We start from the raw sequence: 23560 nt of genomic DNA, 5'->3' as shown, positions 1-23560 counted from the left end.
TTTAAACTGTTTATTACTAAATATAGACACAACAAGCTATTGAGACACGTGTTAGCAGGTGAACATTGTTAATATTCATAATGTTAATTAATATTGATTGTATTATAATTAAATAGGTTTGCAGTCATTTTTGTGACCTTTCTCCCAAGAGTCAGCCTGAAATTTTTTTATAAAATAATATTCATTAAAGAGTAAAGAGAAATAATTAAGGTAAATTAGATGCTTGCAATATTTAGTTGTGGGAATTCATGTTTCGAGTGATCTGGAACAAACAAACTTTGAGGCGTTCATCAACTCCTCAATAGTGATTGATCCATATCCTAGCACCGCACCATAACATAATACATGACCAAACTACACCACATCAATCACATCACGCACCAGCACATCACATCACGCACCAGCACATCACATCAACAACAAATTGGTGTTTCAATTGAAATGAACCAACTTGGCACTCCCTGGAACAGTACGATACTTTCCTGCATGCGGAACAGATAAACTTGGCAGATTGAAAGCAGTTCGAGCATATATGTTGCTGCTGTTGTTGCTGTGTTTGTTGCTGTTGTTGTTGTTGCTGTTGAGAAAAATTTAGTTGTTGTTGTAAGAATTGATGTTTCTGTAGAAGATGTTGCTGCTCGGTCATTAAGTACTGGTTTGGTTGCATAACTTGCTGCTGCTGCAACAGACGTTTATCGTTCAATAAATTCAACATGTTCTGTTTGAAAGCATTAATGTTGCTATTTGGAATGTTACTGCTGTTATTATTAATAACGCTGCTCCTTATGGGAATTGGCTTTTGAAGGTAGTTAACGTTAGGAAATACTTGCTTTTGCATTTGTTGCTGGGGGTAATCGAGGAAGTGTGGCTTCTGCGAGTATGCAAACTTTTTAATGTGTGGAGGAACAGTGGCGGGGAGAGTTGCGTTGGAAGTTGTCCCATCGAGGAATGCCGGAGGAGGAGATATGACGATGGGCGATTCGTGTTGTCTTCTAGCTTTCGGTTGTGCAAGCATGGTTTGTTGCTGCTGCTGCTGCTGTTGTTGTTGTTGCTTCATGGAAAAGTATGGCAGCGTTGATTGATTGAGAGAAAGGTTTGACATGGATGACATTGATTGTTGGTATGGAAACTGCGGCTGTTGCTGAATAATATGCTGTGCTTGCTGCTGCAAATATTGTTGGGGTGGTTGTTGTACGTACTGCTGTAGAGATTGTTGTTGCTGCTGTAATAATTCTACAAAGTTTACATTAGACTGTTGTAATTGTTGAGGTGATGTCAGTCTCAGCAACGAATTTTGTTGTAAAAGCTGTTGCTGGCTAGCTTGCATTTTCATCGGTTTCATGGTAATCATTTCTTGAGGTCTATTTTTTGGCTCTAATGTTAAATTACTAATGCCATTTCGAGCTTTTAGTTGAACAACATTGCTGGCAACATCAGTGGTAATGTTTTCAAAAGCAACTGCATTAGCAAGGGCAGGTGATGAATATTTCTTAAGTTTATTTTGATTGTTAGTTGCATACTGACCTGTACTGGATGCCAGTTGAGGACTGACAACCTTCTCCTGGCAGTGTGTGGTTGGAATATTCAAATCATCTGTTAAATCTATCACAGGCTTGCTCACTAATTTGACAGGGGTTGTGGATACAGTGACTACTGTACTAACAGAACTTATGGAGACAAGAGATGTCTTATCAGCAGTAATTTTTTGAGTTTCTGGTGATGAAGAAGCTACTGAAGAATCAAAAATTTTAATGATAGATTCTTTAGTGACGGGAGCTGCAATTGTGGCAGGTGATGCTGATTGATCTTTCAAGCAAAGATCCAATAAAACTTCACTTTGATCGGCATCTACCACATTGCTTATAGCCTGGTATATACTAGCTGTTGAAATATCGGCTTTAGAAAGGGTTGAAACATTTTTTACTAGAACATCAGATTTCGAAATAAATTTATCTTCCTCTGTAACATTAATAGATGAATTGGTCACCATAGCGATAGTCGGCTGAATATTATGGGGTAACGGAGAAAATGTGGTTGTGCAAGAACTAGATAAGCAAGTTTCTGTATGAGTAGTCACTAATGAAATCGTTGTTTGTGCCAAAATTGATGTTTGTCTCTTCAAAAATCTCTCAAAAGAGTCAGTGTTGCCTCTAACCGGCTCACAAGATCTCGGTCTCGAAAGAGGACGTCTAACACCTGTTCCGAGAACTGTCGATAGTTTTTGTTTCAAGGAATGTTTTGATGTATCAGCTGTAACAAATGAATCAACTTTGTTCTTAACGTTTGCAGATGGAGATGGGCTTTTATTATTGGTAGAATTATTTTCTTTTGAGGATTCAATTGGTGAAGCTACTTCAACATCTTTGTTGCTGTTTATGTTGATTTTCAAATTGAGAGGCGTGAGGTGGCTTTCTTTTGACAAATCTAATGCTATAGTCTCTGGAGATGCTTCGACATTCGAGCAGTTGTTGGCAGGAGAGGTCATATTTTTAGAAAAAATGGATACGTTTGATTTGTTAGACAGATCAAGAATAGGCTTTATGTCGACTACATCTACTTGTTTCTGCAAAATATGAAACTCAGTATTCGAATCGTTGTCTGCGTTTATGGAGGAATTCACTGACTTTTGAGCTTTACTTGATGAAATTCTAAAATTATCATCGTACCTGGATGATGAAGTGCTAGATGGAAGGTGGTGAAGGAGAATTTGAGGAGAGTTGTGCTTTGTAGGAATGTGGAAAGCCTGCTCCAAAAGTTCATTATGAACAGTATAGCACATGTTCAGTGGATCGTTTATCAACGTCGTGCTGCTGCTCAATTGTTGGTTAGTTGTTGAAGTACCGCACTGCGTTGTTTTACTTTCATTGATTTCTTCATTTTGAATTGGTTGTTGTAACCGTTGTTGATATGTAATTGATTTGTGGTGGTCATGCTGCGATAAGATTTTTTGCTGAAGCTGCCTGAACTGTTGTTGCTGGTTGATGAATTGACTTAGATTCAACTGATCAGATAATTTACACTCTACAACGCCTGCTATTTTTGAGTAGGAATTTTGTGGGGAAATAGGTTGGGAGGCTATTTGGTTATCAAATATTCCGGAATTGACTCCTACCCAATGATTCAAATTCTGTGATGAATTGCAATTAGTTGGAGAACTTGATAATAAAGCTACTCTGTTGAGCTTTCGTCTTTGAAGAGAGTCAAAATTTTGTTTCTGCTGTTGGTCAAACAGTAAATCGTTAGGCAAGTATTTTTGTTGAGCTTGCAAATGATGCAATGCTTTCCAATGTTTGTCGGAAACATCGATTGAACTTTCCAGCTGAGTTTTATTTGAAGCATTCTTTACATTTTGTGATTTGTCGTTAACACTCTGCTTTGGAACAGTCGCTTGATTTGACAGCAGTTGATGTTGTAGCATGAAATCCATGTGAAACGTATTCAACTGATTTGCATTCTGATGTCGTGGCTGATGTAATGCACTGTTATTATTTGCGTCATAGGATAACAACTTCTGATGAGGCATAGCAGGGCCGCACACTACACAAGGTCTCTCCAATGAATCTTTATCAACAGATTCTTCAACATTGGTTGAAGATACGTTAACTGATGACGAGTGCTCCAAAGATTTAATGTTTGAAGTTTCAATATTGAGGGGCGGGGAAGGTACGGGGATATATGAATAACTGGGATTTCCATTTTTATTACAGAGTGCTTCCTCTGTCCTGCTTCCCATTTCTGCTGCTCTAAGATGAATATTATATAAATTCCATAATTCAATCTTAACTTTTTCTTTTTCAAATTCCAAATTTCTTATTTCCTGCATTTTGGCTTCTGACATTTGTTTGAGCTTTGAATAAATTTCTAACTTTTTCTTGTAATCTATCATATCACTTTGATTTAAAAGTTCACTACATTTTATAACAGGTAGTGATAAATTATCGTTACTTTTAACTTTGTTTGCACCAATGTAATTTTCTCCAACCAAAGTTTTAGCTTTAGCCTCTTGTCTGAATCCTGATTCCAGAATCTCACCAGTTTTATTATCAGAATGACAATCTGACCGTTTAAATTTACTGAGCTCAGACATGTTTTTGTCATGATCATGCGTATTGGTTTGATAATGTGCAGATGTTGGTTGTCTATCCAAACTTTTAGAAAGTTTAACATCACCTGATGTAGTTTCTTTTAAATTATTTGAATTTGAAAGACAAATATTATTAGTAGAAGCATTAAATTTTGATGATCCACCTTTATTCGAATTTGCATCAGAGGTTTTCTTATTATAATCATCAATTGAACTATTCACATGGCTATTAGATGGTTCACTTTTATTGTTTTTCAAACAATCATCATTTTGATCCAACATATTCTTCTTCTTGTGTATTTTATGCAGTTTTCTATCAGTTGGATTAACATCACACAACACATCATCTGTTTTATAATTTTTTTGAATTTTGTTTTCAAGCCAGTTAAAATTTGGACCCAGTTCTCTTGATAAAATAAAACTTTCAGATTTATTTTCAATTTTATTAGAGCCCGAAGTATGAGAGACTTGGTACCGTTCATCATTTGTTTCATTAGAACTTGTTTCACCCACTTCGATATCATTCTTTTTTGAATTTTTCCTTTTCTTGTATTTAACTTTAGTTTTTTCATCTGAAAATAAAAGTTCTTTGAAATAAAAAAAATTGAATCAAGTGCTTAATTAATTAATATATTAAATCAAAATATATTAATAAAAAAAAACAACATCATAAATATTGATAAGATTGGGATAAGACTTGATAAATTGATATGTATAACAGCACGTTTAAACTTTTGATTGAAAAACTTCATTAATGTTTTCCACAGACAAATTTCATATCATTCTTTGATTAAAAAAGCTGAATAATTTTTGTTGTTTTTAATAAAAAAATCAGCCATTTCAAAAAAGAAATACAAAGATGACTTTGAACTTATTACAGTCAATACAACTCAAGTACTTCAATGAAATTAACATCAACTTTTTAGCAAAAAGTTAGTCACTAGAAAAAAGTGTAAAATATGATTAGTTACAAACCTTTATTATGGTCTAATTTTCTCTTAACTTTTTTGGTTAACAACGTTTTCTGCTTATTTTGACTGGATACAACACTGGTATCCGAATTTGACTCAAACGATTTTTCATCCATCACAAGATTTCCTTCATAATCATCATCATCATCGTCACAGAGATCATTACTATGACTTGTAATAATATTTATAACAAGATTTCCATTAGTTAACTCATCAGTATCTTTCATCCCTGGGTCTTCAATGCCAAGTGGGTCTTTCTCATACTTCAATGGATCTTTATCGAACTTTTTATCAATGGTTTCCTGCCCTTGCATCTTTTTTTCTGCCTTCAACTTTTTCATTTTCAACATTGAATATTTTTGATACTGCTCTATTTCGTCTGTTTCATAGAACTTGTAATATGCTTTTTGTTGCCTCAACCATCTCGTATTGCCAGCAGCACCATTTGAATCTTTGTCCTCAATACTGCTCTTAATTTTTTGTCTCTGCAAAGTTTCAGTTTCTTCATTTTGGGAAAATTCAGTGAAATCACATTTACAGTATTTATCGTACTCATTTAACCCATAAATTTTCAAATTATCATCAAATATATTCCATTTGTTTCCAGTAAGAATTGATTTATATGAATTCAGCAACTTGGAATGGACATCCTGTAATGCAAGTTTTGAATTGTGTATATCTTGTGAAGGCATTAAGTTTAAAACTGCCAAACAATTCAACTTTTTCAAATTGCTTAAAGAATTAGTGTGATGGAGTTCATCGTTTCTATTATTGTTCTCATCGTTGTAGTCACAAATATCTGTTTTATCACTATCATAACCTCCATCTTTGTTTCGAGAGTGCTCTGGAGATCTGGTGTTAGATAGAAACTTTTTCTTTTTAAATTTTGACTGACAATTGGAATTACAAATATCAGCTTTTAACGTCTGATCAGATATATTGTGAAATGATTTATTAGTTGATTTTTCAAAGGATGTGTCAATGGTTTTTTTCCATCTATCATTGTCTATGCTACATTTCAAGGCAAATTTCAAGTTTTCACTAATTTCAGATTTCACATGTTTTTGTTGGATGTAATTTTTGTCAGCAAACACTTTTAAAATATTTGCATTACATTTTTTCAATTCTTTTTTAGATTTGTGCAATTTGTTTAATTTAAGCTTTCTGATAATTTGTCTGTATGATTCAGAAGTTTTTCTCGGTTTTTTTGATTTTACAAAATCGTTTTTTACAGAATGGGCACAGCCATTGTCTACATTTTTTAAAGTAATAGTGAATTTATGTTCGGTAATATGATTTGTCTCTAAATTATTTGAATTTTTCGGTTCATTCGCTTTTTCTGAACAATTTTTTTCTACAATACAAAAGCGAGTGTTGCTCGAATCAACTCGTTCCAAACGGGAGTTATTTTCTGAACAATTGCTACTAAGATGCGTGTCTTCAACTTTCACACCAGAAACCAGGTCTTTGTACAAACTCGCGAACACAGATCTACCGGGTCCGCAATCTCCCGCTTGTCCTTGTGTTTGTTGACGTTGTTCACGTTTGGAGCAATCAGGAATGGTAAAATTTTTGCTTCCAGATTCATTTTTTGCATTTCGACTGAAGGAATTTGAGAAACCATCAGATAAAAAATTATCGTGTCTATCCGACTGCTCATTCGTAAAATTTTTGGCGCCGTCATCGTTTGACAAAAAACCACCACTGATTTGACTTTCATTTAGAAATCTTACGTTTACTTTCACTTGAGCATTTAATTGGGCAGCTTTTTTCATCTCTTCCATCACTTTTTCTGACCTGTAAATGATTTTTTTTTTCTTATCATTTGTCTGACTTTCAAATCTTTCAAGGGAACCTTTTTCGTTTAAAACAGTACTCTGCGGTAACGTTTCCAATTTATCTGAGTTTTTCAAAAAAGTTTTGGATTTTAATTTTTGATTGTGCGTTGTTACGTCGTCTTCGCTTATAAAAGTTTCATCTGGCTTTGATTCAATGGAAGAGTGCAAGTTCTTACTGATCGATTTTTTATTCATTTTTATGATTCATCTAAATCTGCATTTTAACGAAAATGAACAAATAAAATATGTCAAGAATGTCAAGCTAAACGTATTTAAACAATTACAGCTGATACAAATCGCGATATGGTTGAATAGTTTTGTGTTAGAAACATATGAGAAACTATTACTACTATCTCTAAATGGTTTTATTGTTTACCTGCTGCATCATATCTGCTGTGCCGTAAAATCAGTCTTATCAAGATTATCAAGACCCCATTAACGCAATTAATTAGCTCATAAAATATTTTAAAATATTATGTTTGTCAAGTCATTCTTAATTACGTAAGTTAAAAATCATTTAAGAGTTCTGAAATAACTCTAAGTTCATAGTAAACAATTTTATATCTTAAAGCAAATATGTCAGCATTTTCATCCTATTCATCTCAAACATGAGGACAAGTACATATAAACATATGTAAACAATACAACAACAACAACAACACACGTTTAGACGGCATTTTCCCCGAGATCGGGGGTTGCCGTTTGGCTACCTATGATGAAACCGAAATACCCCTCGACGCCATCCACATCTGTCACTCGCCTCAGTATCACGCAACCCCGCTTTCACCCTGTCCTTCTCCACCTGCTCTCTCCATCCCAATCGCGGACGACCCCTTCCTACCACTCCTTCAACCTCGAACTCCAACGCTCGCCTGTAAACAATAAACAAGTCTAAACATTTATTCACCAAATCCCATTCCAATATTTTATTTATCGATCACCTCCTCACTAACTCGTAAGTCATCATCTATTCTATTAATTTGCCGTTACTTCATTTTATATTTCATTGTCAATTACTTTTCTTTTATTTATTTTATTATTATTTATTTTGTTCTAACTTATTTCATTTTTATGTTTTAACATTTTTCTTTCTCACTTTTTGTATTTATTTACACACTTATTTTTTTAATTTTGTACTACTTCCTTGCATGTTGTTACAGTTTCTGCGTCTGTCAGATCCTGATTTTTAAAGAATAATAGAAAAAAAAGATAGTAAAGGTGTACAGTACATTGCATGCATGCATCTGGCAAGAAATTTTTTGCTATTTTAGTGTTCGTCGCCAATGTTCACGGCGCTAAATTTATACATATTTCACGGTTTCAATTAGCTTACTAAATATTGGAATAACTGAATAGGAAGATATGAATAAGAGGGATAAATTGAACTATTTCGCATACATGTGTCTGCGTGCGTTGTGCTTCGCATGTTATCGATTTTTTTCATTAATCTTACTTGGCCATCTTTATTATTGAAAAACGCACATGCCTACTTGAAATATTTGTTATCACGCGACTGAACAATCCTGTCATTTCAAACCGTGTATGCACGCACACACGCACATATGTACAAACGTACGTACAAACTCTGTACACACACACACACACACACACACACACACACACACAACACACACAAGCACCCATACATAACATATAATGATAAAATCAGTGGCATGTAGCTCATAACAGGAAACAGAGTAAGACAGGTGTCCTGAATTGAGTTATTTTAAAAGTGATGTAATAAGTAATAGTAATAGAATAGAAATAACAACAATAAGAACTAAAGGCTAATGATCAATTATTTTTTGACATTTGGACCTTCCACGTGTTTGTTAGATGATGATAAAATATAAAAAATGAAGTCTATTTTCAAATAAAATTTTATATCAATCATAAATGCTTTTTTTATTCATTTAGTTTAAAAATTAATATTAACAAACTGTGTGTTAACAAAATATAAATTCGTAACATTTACAACACGTAGTATTTCGGTAAGGAAGAGAAAAAGTTAAAAAATAATGATACAATTTTTTTAACATTTTGACAAAATTTTAACATTAAAATTAATTTCAAATACAATAAAAACTACTCCAAGTTTACTTACGTTCGCCCTCATTAGTTGGAAGTACTTGGATGGAGAAAACAGTGGGCGAAATCCGTCAGGATTATTTATAATTTATTATTAATATAATATAGAAATGTGACGCTGAAAATGCATGTAGGTACTATTCACAACGTCATTCGCGCACAACGTCATTCGCGTACATGCGCATGTACGTACATCCATTTGTGCATCGTCGTATCCAAACTAAACACTGATGAGGGTGGTTAATTTAAATTTTAACAGCAACGCTTACTTTGATTTGATTATTATTCCTGTTTTACTTTCATTAATTATTAAAGGAAGTATATATAATAAATAGACAACGAATACGAATGTAGAATTTAACGCAATTATTCATGGATTCAAAACTTACTTATTTTTAATTAGTACATAATAAATGATTGAACACAAGAGCGTGGGTACACGGTAGAGTAACAGTCCAGCACATACTTAATCCACTAATGTAATATACATTATTATTCGCCTTGTTAAAAAACCCAGCCTTTTATATGAAGGCAAATGTACAACTGTGAACAACAACAACACATTTTGTACGCTGAATGAATTTACATTAAAAAAGAGCGTTTAAGCATAAAATAAATTTGTGCGTACGATAGGATTGTATAACATGTACTCCACTTGTTACAATTCAATATATTTGTATGACACGCACACTTATAACGTTAATTTGTGCCCGACGTTAGTAAGTATATAAATTACTAATATATATATATATATATACATTATATATGCAAAATTTAACAATATTTAAATGTTAAGTTATCTACATGTTTATATGCCAAATAATTTTTTTTTTACAGAACAAAAATTATTCATGTCCTAAACATTATGATTAAAATTATCATCGGCCTAATGAATTGCACTTGTTACTATAATAAATATTCCGCAGCCTAAAATATTCACCAAAACTTCATATTTACTCTTTCATACAAAATTCGTGATTCATTAAATTTTAACACACAAGCACCAAAAAACTACGAATACACGTTATATGTGCCTCGTTCAAAATTTTCAATATTTATATAGCTTTCTTCAAATGGCCTACCAGAAGCTCACACGTCTCACGACTTGTGTGCTTATATGCTGAATTGCGATACAATTAAAATCGTATGAAAGCATTATGAAGGTATGAAGATGTATATTATTATTTATCCTATGTATACTAATGTACACGTGAATGTGACTAATTTCTTTATTATTAGCTATGTGCGTGTATACCGTTCAGTATGCCTATCTGTTCTGAGGTGCTGCTCTACGTATATGTGTGTGTATGTGTGTGTGTGTGTTTTATGTATGCTGCATATGTAAACAATGGCATTCACAATATTGATGTACGTTTGTGATATTATTTATAGAGCACACGTACAAGCTGATAGAGGATATTTTTATGTAATTGTTTGTAGTTTGTATAATTATATATATATATATATATATATATATAAATCAATCAATCAATAGGAAACTTATATAGCGTCAATTAAATGTTCTCAAAAGCGCTATCGTAATCATATAAACATAGAAGTCTACAATACTATTAATAAGAAAAAAAAATAAAAAACTTTACTAAAATTATCAAAGTTTAACAGTGAACAGATATGTTTTTAGCTCTTTTTTAAATGTTCTAAGAGACAATCCGGATGATCACAAAGACTGTGGAAGTTGTTCCACACGGTCGGACCTGCAACAGAGATACTCCGTGCACCAATCAGCAAGTGTGAAACCGGTATTGTCAACAAATTCATATCATCTGACCGTAGATGAGACGACGTATACATTTTTTATGAAAATTTGTTTACGAGATATTCTGGTGACATCCTATTCAGTGATTTAAACACAAGCACAGCGATTTTGAAGGTTACTCTTTTATCTATTGTCAATCAGTGTAGTTCCTCCAGGATGGGCGTCATGTGATCAAACTTCATCCTGCCAGTTACCAATTTCGCGTTGTTGATAAAAAGATGATGTTAAGAAAACATTTATTATCATTAGTATGCTGTTTACATGCGTTTATTAAATGAATACCTCGTTGCAAATTCGTTCATGATCTTATACAAAAACATTACAAATTTTTAGATGATTTTTGTCAATTCTCGACCAACAATATTTTCAAAACATGGTCAAACTTTGCTGCTCCCCTCTTTCTACTAGCTGGACTGTATGATCTTAATTTAACCGAAGCAGGGTAAGTAATCAAGCAATTATTCCACATAACAAACCATTAAAGTCCTCTTACCGCGCATGCACAAACATGTGAATCAGACACTCTGGGACCGTCATCTCATGGAAAGATTTTCTGCTCATCCTCAATCTATTTGATTGATTCAGACAGCCGAGCATTGATGATACTGCTCAGATTAAGAGCCTCGTAACAAGGTCGGCGGTAATAACTAGTTCGATGTTAATCTTACCAAGTTGTCACAATGTCCCGGCCGATCGGTTATGATTTGGCTCAACATTGAATTAACTTCAGTCAGTCATTTGCCATTCAAACGTCTATTTTGTTCTGATATATATATATATATATATATATATATATATATATATATATATATATATTGGTAACAGACTGTTTTTAACAATATATATATATATATATATATACATATATATATACATATATATATATATATATGTATATATATACTAGAATTTAAATTATTGTAATTCGTTTATGAAATCAGCTATCTTTACTTTATATAAAATTTCAAAAAGAACCGTAGAGTGTTTGCTGTGTTTAAGATAAATCTTTGCACCAATTCTGTTAATTGAATCCACATTGAAATGTATAAATGGTATGATGAATAAATGAAGGTGTGTTTTTTGAATTTTCGTCTGAAAAATCTGTTTAAACTTCTGTTCTGCTTATTTCAATAAAAATTTATAAAATCAACATTTTCGGATTCGTTACATGATAAAACAACAAAAACCATTGCGCACATAGAAAATTTTTTACAAACGTGTAAAGTTGACTTGTATTTGTCATTCAAACTATGAACTTTGTATCGTTTATTTGAAAATATTCCAGTTTTGTAACATTTTTTGTACAATAACTATTTGAAATAAATAAATATATATATATATTATATATATATTTGTGTTTGTGCGCGTGCGTGTGTATGAATTCCCAAATGTTTGTCGTATTATCTGAAGCCCGTATTACGTTAAGTTTATTATGTTATATTATTTTACTTAAATTTGAAACAAGGTAGGGGTTGATTATAAAGATAATATCGTGGATACCTTAACTATAAAAAAGTTCATGTAATAATACATAGTATATAGCATAACATAGCCACCGATTTAGATTATTGTAATTGGTTTATGAAATCAGCTGTTTTTACTTTATATAATGATTTAGAAACGCGGTTAATAACGTACTCTCATTTTTCAACATTTAAAAAATCATCTTTATAATTAAATTATTTTTATTGAATCTGTAAAACTGTTATTAAAAATGGTGGAGATGCAAAAACAGTTGGCGAGAATTTAAAAAAAAATTGCAAAGGTAACAGTTGCGGATCCTAAATTTAGCACTGATTTTCAAAATTTTCCAGTTAATGCCCATTTTTTGCTAATTTACGTTCATTTTCAGAGTGTCGGAGTCGGTATCTATAGAAGTCGGAGATTTTGCCTGAGTCGGAATTCTTTGAGGAGTCGGATTGTGAAACTAGGTATACCAGTGTGGGCACCCTAATTCTCAATATATTGGTATGACGACGACCAAGTTATCGAGAAGACTCACGATGCACGTACCAACTTGCGCTATAAAGAATCACATGAAAAAGAAACACAAAACTAAAATTACTAGACAAATCTTATAACACAATGTTGAAATCTTACATTTCTATGACAACCATTATAATTCACGACTAGCCGAATCTATAGTCATAGAACAAAGACATCCGATAATGAATATTCAACAACGGGCAATTGGAATTCTTCCTACCAATAAATTCAGAAACAGAGGATTCATCAATAATGAAAGTACGTAAAAGTGTTTAACGAAGTCGAAGATTGTAAAACTAAGTATTCACTTTAAACAAACAAGGAGTCAACAAAGTAGAGTAGAGGCACAGTATATTGAATATTATTTTCAGGCAATTATTTTTTTCAACATAAGAAATTGATTTGCTTAAATTCAAATCACCAAATAGCGTTGTATAGTTGAAGTTAGCTGAATAGACGTCATGTTGGTAAGCAGAGATGGGAAGAACCATTTATAAAGATAATAATTATAATCATAATCATGTGTTGAAATTGGTTGGAATGCTTTAAAAAAATTTAAAAAAATGGCTGAAATTTCGTATTCATTTAATGACATTCGTATTCATTTAATAACACGCGCTGGGTTCAATCGGGTTTCATCGTGTTCTGTCACTTACGACAACAACAGCCAGCCAACAAAATGCATTGTTATTTACAATATATTTACTAAACAATTGATAAGTTTTAGAAGTTAGTGAAATGAGTCAAGTTAAATCGGGTTAATTAATATTTTCAACAGACTAATAATTAACAACGTTCATGTGTACTTCCCCGTTGAAACAATTATTACCACATCATACAAACTAATTATATAAGTTTCGGCGGTCGTCTCATTCATTTTATTAAACTAACTTCACTATCTGTTATTTGCTGACGATTTTTAGATTAGCATGCATATATATATATATATATATATATATATAGGTTTTTATTTATTTTTAATTATTCAACATTTGATTCCACATAATTGACCGGTTTAATTGTTTTAGAATATTTATCAAATGGATATAATAATAGCCTTCTGCTTAAATATATAGGAAGATAACACAAAAATATTTATAAACTAAAAAATTTAATTAGATATTGGACATCTGTTCCAACTTTTAAATACATATATAAAGAGAAAGAGAGGACAAAGGGAAAAGAGAGAGTTGAAAAGTGAGAGGAAAAGACCCAATAATTACATTTTCACCTATTTTTTAACAAATAAACCTTAAAATTAAATTGTTATACTTCACTAACGTAATTATGAAAATCACACCAACCATAATATATTAATATATCTGTGTATACCTGAGTGTCGTATATCACACACACACACCCACACACACACACACAAACACATATATATATACATACATACATATATATCCATTTAAAATTCAAAAATAGAAAAAATAAGTCAATGAGTTTAAAATATTCACATTTCGTCTTCGGCGCTGTTTTGAATCTTGCATTTGAATTAAATCAATAAATGATTACATTTATGCATGCAAGGGCAATGCGTGTGTTTGTGTCTGCGTGTCTGTGACTCTGTGTATGTCATGTCAGTTTGCAAAATCTTTTCTCAAATGATTACGACCAACAACAAAGACAATTAAAATAAGGATGACACTTAGAAATCTCAAAAATGTGTTTCATTGATGAGTTAATTTTTCATGATTGCCATTTTTTCATGGTTTCTGGTGGTGGATGTAACCAATGTCACAAAATTTTTTGACCCATTTTTATTCTTCTGTCGAGTTTATTATATTGTGTCGAGGGTTTTTAATGTAGATGATGTCTACATTATTTAATATGAGTCTGTTCATTTTCTACTGAAAACCTCTTTAATTGATTCTTTGATGTTTTAAAATAGTTGATAATTAAAATGATTCAGTTTAGTTTCAAAATTTATTTATTGTCACTCAATTCAGCAAATACATTATTGATTTTTTGATGACCATTTACAAAGAGGCGTTACTTTCACTTCATACAGTCAGTGATTTTGAAAATTGTTTTTAGTAAGTTAGGGGCAGATACTTCAAGACTATCCATGTGTGATGATTTTGAGTTTTGGAGGGAGAGAGAGAGAGAGAGAGAGAGAGAGAGAGAGAGAGAGAGAGAGAGAGAGAGAGAGAGAGAGAGAGTATTTGAACCAGGACATCACGCACTAACAACGACGCGTGATACATTTGCCAACCGTCTGATGTAAGTTTTTTTGCCACTTAACCAAACTTACTGCACTAAAATAAACAAAAACCAAAGTCATTCAATTTAAAAAATTTAACAAGTTAGATTTTTTTAACTTTTCATTTTTCAAAAAAGTTTTTTTTTTAATTATATCGATTCGAGACATGAAATAATGAATGAATGATACAAGACGAAAATTATATCTCGCATTTTTTAATTCAATACGAGACTTCTCGTATCGTTATAAAATCTCGAATAATAACGGGAATAACGATTCGAGAGGCAGACGTTTACAATTAGTCATTGGTGTTGCAGACTCTCGCAACATCCTCCGTCGGTATTTATTAGTCGCCATCAATCCATTCCAACAATTTCACCATTATTTTTGTGTTCTTCATATTTTGGCAAGCTGGATTATAAATACATAATTAAAAAATGTGCATATTTATATGTAAGTACATTATGTTCAGTCTGTTTTCATTCCTCTGTTCCTTCCTGTTTAGATTGAATCATTAATTCGATCATTCATTCTGTTTCTTTTGTTCATTCACTAATTCATTTCAAATTTAATTAATTAATTCATTCATTCATCATTTATTCAGCCTGTCGTTAAAATATTCGCTTATTAATGTAATGCTTCTAAAGTCACTTGAATCGTTAAAATCATATTTGAAATAAAACCACATCGAGAAAATAAAATTCACACAACACAAATGAATCTATAAAATGCTCTTAACCGAACGTTTAAGCCTTGAATGGGTAAATGGGTAATACATACAACAACGAGCAGCGGTCTGAGCTTAACGTCAACAGACAGTAAAATGGGTCATACATATTTATTACACTTGTATCGTGTTTATTTCAAAATAATCTAATCAACTAATTATAAGTTAATTAATTATTAATTATGTAATTAAATAAAAAAAAATTGAATTAACTAGTAGTGACTTAATTAATAATTCGACAGTAGGCAGCAACATTCAACATAACATAGCTCGCAGAAACACTGGCAACTTCATTCTTTGATTGTTTCAAATATAAATAAACAAATGAATAAATAAATAAACAAACAGAAGAAAATAAATTATATAAATTATATATATATATATATAATATAAATATGTATGTATGTATATATATATATATATATATATATATATATATATATAATTATTTATAAAGATCACGGTGTTTTTGGCATTATTCAACTTATAGTTGGGTTTCTCAATTTTTCTAACGACACTTTTATCATCTTGATGAAGTTTATTAAGGTTAGAAAAATGGAGAATTGAGAAACTCAACTACGAGTTGAATAATGCCGAAAACGCAGTGATCTTTATAAATAATTGTATTTATAATAATCTAAACCCAAAATATATATATATATATATATACATATATACATTTATACATATATACATATATATATATATATATATATATATATATATATATATATATATATATATATATATGTTTGAGTGTGTATGTGTGTGTGTGTTTTGCGCGGAATGATAAAAATGCAGGTTTCCTTAACTATCTGTTCATCGTTATCATCGGCATCATCTGAACTCGCTGCAATCCAATCGATAATTTGAGTAGTGTTTATTGAAATGATGATGTTTTTATACATCATCGTCATCATTATCATTATCATAATAATAATAATAATAATAATAATAATAATAATAATAATAATAATAATAATAATAATAATAATAATAATAATAATAATGGGAACAATCTTTTATTCATCAATAAAATCAATACAAATGACAATACAAATGAAATAATTAGTGTTTTATCAAATCTGCGAAGCTCATCATTCAAATCGAGTGAGTACAGCCAGAGTTAATTAGTTTCAAAATTGGTTCATTTCAAATTTCTATCACAATAGATAGCGTACGACGATGATACAGCAGACTTAATAAGGTCATTGCAAAAGTTATCAGACCAAACAATGTTTATATGAGATAAATTAAATTGAGTTTAGTTAAATTGAGTTGAATTAATAAATTAAATTATTATAATAATAATAATAATAATAATAATAATAATAATAATAATAATGTGAATAATAATCATAATGTGAATAATAATAATTATAATAATCATAATAATAATAGTAATAATAATCATTATCATCTTCAACTTACTCGATCTAATGCTGTTTTTTATTACTCCTTTCTTTATATTTCTTACGTTCATTTGAATATTTCGTTCAAAATTCATACCGTAATTAACAAATTTTACATACATATATTTATAAGCACACATCACACACACACACTCACACACACATTTATATAGAGATACATATAAAGATACACGGAAAGTCAATCAAAATTTTATGAATTCTGTGGTATCATAAACGTTGAAATTCGTTAAAAGCTGTAACGATTACGGATACATTGACGTGTGTGTTACAAGTTCTCAAAACAATCAATAGAACATTTACCAGACGTAATGTATGTAAAATTAAATGTAGCACGTAAATGGCTTCAGTTTATAAGAATTGAATTAAAAATGTAGACAAACAGTTTTTTTTAAATAATTAAGGAAATTAATCAAAGAGCCAAATCGATGTGCCTATTTTTTGGGCGTGGCAGGTAAGCATAAGTAGCTGTTATTTAATTTTGTCTTTATTATTTCTTCACGTAGTATATTACGTCAATATGCGCGATAAAAAATGTTTTCAAGTAATTATAAATTATGAACGGTTTATTAACTTTCCAAGTTGTCTCATGAAGTGTTTGATGCCTATTGAACTTTCTTTCAATATAAAATGTAGCGCTTGGTAGTGCCGTCTATAACTATCTGCTCTACTTTTAATGTGCATTCTATAACCTCCCTGTTTCTCAATGTGTTTTGTATTCGGAGAGGATATCATCTTATTTCAAGACCTGCAAAGTTGAAGTTTCTATTTTTAATGTTCCCTTTGAGTTGAATGGTTTTAACATTTATTTAAAAAAATGATATCTTCTGATTGGAACGAAACAACCACGAGGCAACAATTAAAGATGGAGGCAGCGGTTCGATCAATCGGTGACCATTTCTATAGAAATTTACTAATACTAATAACTATGTACTAACTTACACACACACACACTCACGCACACACAAACAGTCACACACACAAACAGTCACACACACAAACATACATACACATACTGCTCACATAATAAAATGCAATACATTATTAAATGCCGATGTGTAGACTAGACCACTTCTAATTCTAAGGCTAAATGAAAATACAAATATATATATATTTTTATATATATATTTTTTTTGAGCAAGTATTCATAAACACACACTACACAAACACACACCACATGAAAACTTACCACATTACCACGCACAACACAAACCATGCAAGGAATAAATTATTAATAAATTGCAATGCTTAAAAAAGTAAGTAACATATTGTGCTGTTATTAAATTGGGCAATCAATAAAGCACAACAAGATAACGTTCACATAAAAATACTGTTGTAACTCCTTGACCTCGTAACTACCAACACCGATGTTATAACTTCAAAGATCTCTATATTTCCAACACCAGTGTTGTAGCTTCCAACGATTGTCAAGAGTTTGCTCATCCGTAGGTTCAAGATTTCCAATAGCTGAACACAACTGCTTCAAACGCAAACTTTGTTGAACGTTTATTTGAATACCAACAGTAATAGAAACAATAAACCAATCCAAATAACTACATAAATCACATTTACATCTTCGCATTCTCTTCGCTTGTAACCTCAACAAGAAGCCTCTTCTTGTAGGACGTAGCACAGTCGATGTTACAACCATAGGAACAATATTTCTTTACTGTCTATGGTTTACAACCCAACGATTACAAAGATAACAATAATAGAATAATAAATAATATAGCGCAATTCTATCATTCCCGCGGTTATAACAATATGTTTAACTGAGCTGCATGCAGTTAAATACAGAGGCAAATACCGGTCAACAACGAACGAACAAACATCCCACTTGTCAGCCGCCAATATATGCTGAGAATGTCTGTAAAGTGCTCTAAGTTCTTAACAGATAGAAAACTCAAATATCATTCGAAAATTTATTTTATTATTTCAATTGAAGGGCTTGGGTAATAAATATTAGTTATCGGTTTATTTATTTTGGAATAGTTTATGTTTTTAGGCTGTTTTGAAAAGATTAAAAAGGCATTTAAACCGATTCAACCATACCACCGTGATTATTTGCTCAATAAAACCTCAATAAAAATTAGAAAAATATTTGTTTTGTTTATTTAAATTATTTAGGTATTTTTGATAATTAAGATTGGTGGAGAACTGCTTCTTCATGTTGTTAAAAATTAAGAATAGTTTGTGTGGATGAGACTCTGACTTCGGTTTCTCTAGGAAATTTATTTGCTTGCATTTAAACCGATTCAACCATACCACCGTGATTATTTGCTCTTTTTTGGAAATAACTTTAACGTGTTTGAATCATGATGAATCACTGGAAAAATTGTATTATATGGACCTAAAGAATTGTCTACCGGGCCCTCGGAAAACATACAGTACTAGTGGTTCGTATAATAATGAATTCAGAAGCACGCTTTGTTTTAAATATTAGACAAGTTTCAGGAAATTCGTGAAACAGTTTTGTTATATTTTGCTAAATATCGGCGTTGAACCATTTATCATTTTATTCACTGAAGAAGCTAATAAAGTTTTTTTCTGACGCAGAGAAGATTAAAAAAAAAGAAAAAAACGTCAGCAAAAAATTGCATGATGTTTGTTTGTGACGCCTCTTTGAGTGAATTGATGTTGGGTGGAAGTTGAGCGATGCAACATCAACAAAAACAAAGGAAAGAAAATATAAAACATCGCTAACTGATCAAGCAAGAACTCTCTAACATTTGAAATCCTAATCAAAAGCAGTTGAACAATATTGTCCGAACCCAAAGCAGCAAGCACTATCGAGCGTGCGGTCCTCCTAATCAAGCAACGCCTACAAAACCCAGCCATGAAAGGACAGCTTTCTACTGAAATTAACTTTTTAATGACCTTTTTAAATATTTGACTTTTGTGTTTAATTGCATATAAAATTAATATATAAGCAACTCCGTTTAAATTGGTTCAAAAACTTCATAAATAAAGAATGTATATAATAATTTTGATCGACTTGTTTGTTATTGAATTTAGCTTATCATTTAGCATGTTGATTTGTAATATTTTATTTTTTACATGAATAAACATGTTTAAAAATATAAATAAAAACTCCTCAAGTTAAGGTGTGGTGGAGTTTTGCGATGAATAATATGTGGTGATATGTCCATTCGTCATTTAATTATAGGTTATTTTCAATGAAAATAAATTTCTTGTTTAAATAAAAAGTGGATACGTTGTTATTTTTAATCACATACAAAAACCAATAAATCGAAAATATTTGACTAAGTCTCCAAACAAGGACGCATAGATTTTTCAACAGCCCTCAAACCAAACTAGTTGCGCAGCGAACAACGTGTATGAGTGAGGAGTGCACAGCCATCAAGTAAGTAAGAATATCGATAATAAGAGATGTGTGTATTTTACTCAAACAGGCTTTAATGGCAAGTAATTATATTTGAAATATTCTATTGTTCATGTGATTTATTTCGTACATTCAATAAGTTGCTTTGCATAAATATTACTGACGTTCGTGAATGATCGTCGCAGAAATTTAAAAGAATTTTAAAAAATTGTATCCTCATCAAGTTGTAAGAGGCACGATTATGTTGCTATATATAATATAATATAATGTAATGCCAATGCACTGATGTTGGTTTGCATGGCTGAATCACGAAATGAAGACTACATCTGATTTAGTTTTTTTTGGAGGGAAACCGTTCTATGTGCAAAAAAATAATTAACTATCTTTTTTGCGAAAAATTAATTGAGTAGACATTCAATGCAAACAATGAATTTTTATTTTTTTAACTATTTCTCAATAATCATATTTTGTTTCGCGAATAATTACGATTAAGAATTATATTACGGCTGATCTATTTCGAGCCAACTAGTTAGTTTCAGCAAACAGAAAAAATTCACGGTGAATTAACAAATTTTATAAATAAAATTCATAAAATTATTAATTAGTAAACAGTGTGTGTGCGTGTGCTCGCGCGCGCATGTGTGCGATGTTTCTATAATTTAAATATTTAAATCATTTGTTAGTCAGAAGAAATTGATATGTGCTAGTAAGTTTGTTTGTTCTCGTGTGGATTAGGTTCTTGCCGTATCATATAAATGAGGTATTAATCGTTTCAGATAGTTGTTATTAACATCTCTGTCACCATTGTATTCCGACTAAATAATATCTAACTTAAGCTATTTATATCAGCATTTCATAACGAAGACTCACAACAGATATATGACAAAAAGCCAACGTTTAAAACAGAGAGGTATTAAACGACAGATGCAAAATAATTACGCAACTAATGCATGGCACATAAACAAATATGCAGTACACATTAAACATGTGTAATACGTAAAACATATAATATAACGTAATATATAAATTAAAAGCTTTTTAAACTGAAAATAATTGTAACAGATATATTTCTGATCATAACAAACAATCATCGTAAGTTGTCCAAGTCTTACTGAGAATAAGGCAGGCGTCGATTGTGTCTGATGAATGTTTGACAGAGACCTTAAATCTGTGATTATGTATAAATTATTATTAAACTGTTGGTATCATGTTTTGTAGATTATTATTAAATATATAAGCACCTCGAAATATTTTACTGAAGCTTGAAATAAAGAATGTACGAAATTTGGATAGGAAAGCTGTTGCGTTGCGACTGATGATGAATGAATAGTGAACAATAATTCATCCCTGTGCCAGCTTTCTTTGTCACAATCGATAACTTGTTTTAGTTTTTGCATAATTTATTTTTTCAACATTTACGAGCAATAAATTCACATAGCCACAAACATGAGCATATCAAACGTTTTAATTGATGGCTATAGTTTATATATATATATATATATATATATATATAATTTATTTAATTATTTATTTAATAAAATAAATTTATTTGCATCAGCAGCACAATAGGTTTACTACCGTCCAACAAAATAATTTCTTTAGACTGACGCTCCCAGGATAAATTCGTCCAGTTAAAATGGTTAACTTTTTTTGTCTAGAACTTATTTTTGTAGAAATGTTAAAGAATCAATGAAAGTCTGTTTGCAATGTTTTCCCCGTTTGTCCTGCTGAGTTTGGCTCACGGATAAAAATGAACGAAATAATTTTTCCAGAGGAAAATTTAAAAATTTTCAAATATTTTAATTTTTCTAATTTGTTTCTTAAGTTTAAAAATTATACAGTTGACAAAATTCTTAAAAACCAAACCAAGCATACTGTGGCGCATTCCGATTGCAACTCCTCTTCACATTGCACTTAATTGCTTGAAAAAAATTATTTAATTACTGCCTGGGAATGATCTCAATGGTGATTAGCTTCACAAACACACAGTTGTTTGATTGAAAGTTGGTTGGCAATAAAAATGATCGTCGTCACAGTTGAGCGGGCAACTTTGTATCGAACGATGAGCCTTTCAGTTCAATCGAGTGTCGCACCTTCACATTTTTCAACATATCATTCTTCCTTCAGTCACTCGCTTAATTATTTAATTGCTTATTTATCTGATCAACAGCTTCTTAATTTTTATATTTTTGGCTATGATTTTTTGTAAGTTTTCTATGTATCATTCCGATTTATACAAACTGACAAAAACTTATAACTTCATTATTTGTGTGAACATGTATTTTTTCATCATTTATTTGCATTATTTAAGTTGCATGTGTGTAGTTTGTGGCTGGGTTTCATTATACATACCTCTACAATTTCAATTTCCAATAGACAATACGAAAAAAAAACTTAAATATTTTTTAACTTAATAAACTTTATTAATAATTCGTCATATTTTTTAACCTAATAAACTTTATAAATAATTCGTCACGTGAATAAATTTGTTCTTTAATTCAACAAAATATTGATAATGCAATTCTTTCTTTACGAATTTATATTCATTTATGAATTCGTTTGTTTGTACTTTCACAATTTTTTCTTACGTGATGAAATTTTTGAAAGCACGTGAAGATGACGAGTATTAACATTAACTCGAAATTGGAACTTAAGAGCCCATTGAGACCAGCTGTTGCCGACTTAATCAATGCTACGTAGTTAGGCAGATGCGAATTGATATTTATCAATCGATCGTCATTTGATCGCTTTCTTCAATAATAATAACATGCGAATATGTTTCAAAAAATGTGAAATACTTAGATGCCTATGGCTATGAGCCGCTGAATTAATCACCAAGTTCCTGTGCGATTGTACTGGAAAAATATTTGAATAGTGAATGGCCGAGTAAATTGTGGGATCACTAATTAAAGTGCGTCTTTTCATCGTGGTACATGAAATATTTTCAAACATAAAAGTAATGAAATGAGCCAAACAAATATTGAATTTAATTTGGATATTCACTTTTTGTTCAGTGTTGTGCCTTCTAAAACGTCGAACGAAAATAATAGTTATCGAACTAAAGTCAGACAATAGAAATGATCTGAGTGAAAATGATAAGGCATGCG

At 31.1% G+C, this 23560-nt stretch overlaps 1 protein-coding gene across 1 annotated transcript; it reads right to left on the bottom strand.

Annotated features, from left to right (window-relative positions):
• Nucleotides 1-108: 108 nt before the first annotated feature.
• Nucleotides 109-7088, bottom strand: HELRODRAFT_169995 (hypothetical protein; the record flags this gene model as incomplete). Its single annotated transcript, XM_009015832.1, has 3 exons — nt 109-156; nt 452-4671; nt 5060-7088. 3 exons carry the CDS (start codon nt 7086-7088, stop codon nt 109-111), a joined length of 6297 nt encoding a protein of 2098 aa, XP_009014080.1.
• Between the last annotated feature and the right edge of the window lie 16472 nt (nt 7089-23560).

This window comes from Helobdella robusta (genome assembly GCF_000326865.2).
Source record: "Helobdella robusta unplaced genomic scaffold HELROscaffold_17, whole genome shotgun sequence".
Taxonomy (NCBI): Eukaryota; Metazoa; Annelida; class Clitellata; order Rhynchobdellida; family Glossiphoniidae; genus Helobdella; species Helobdella robusta.
The sequence above is the reverse complement of the archived record's forward strand: the minus strand, read 5'-3'. Positions and strand labels throughout refer to the sequence as shown.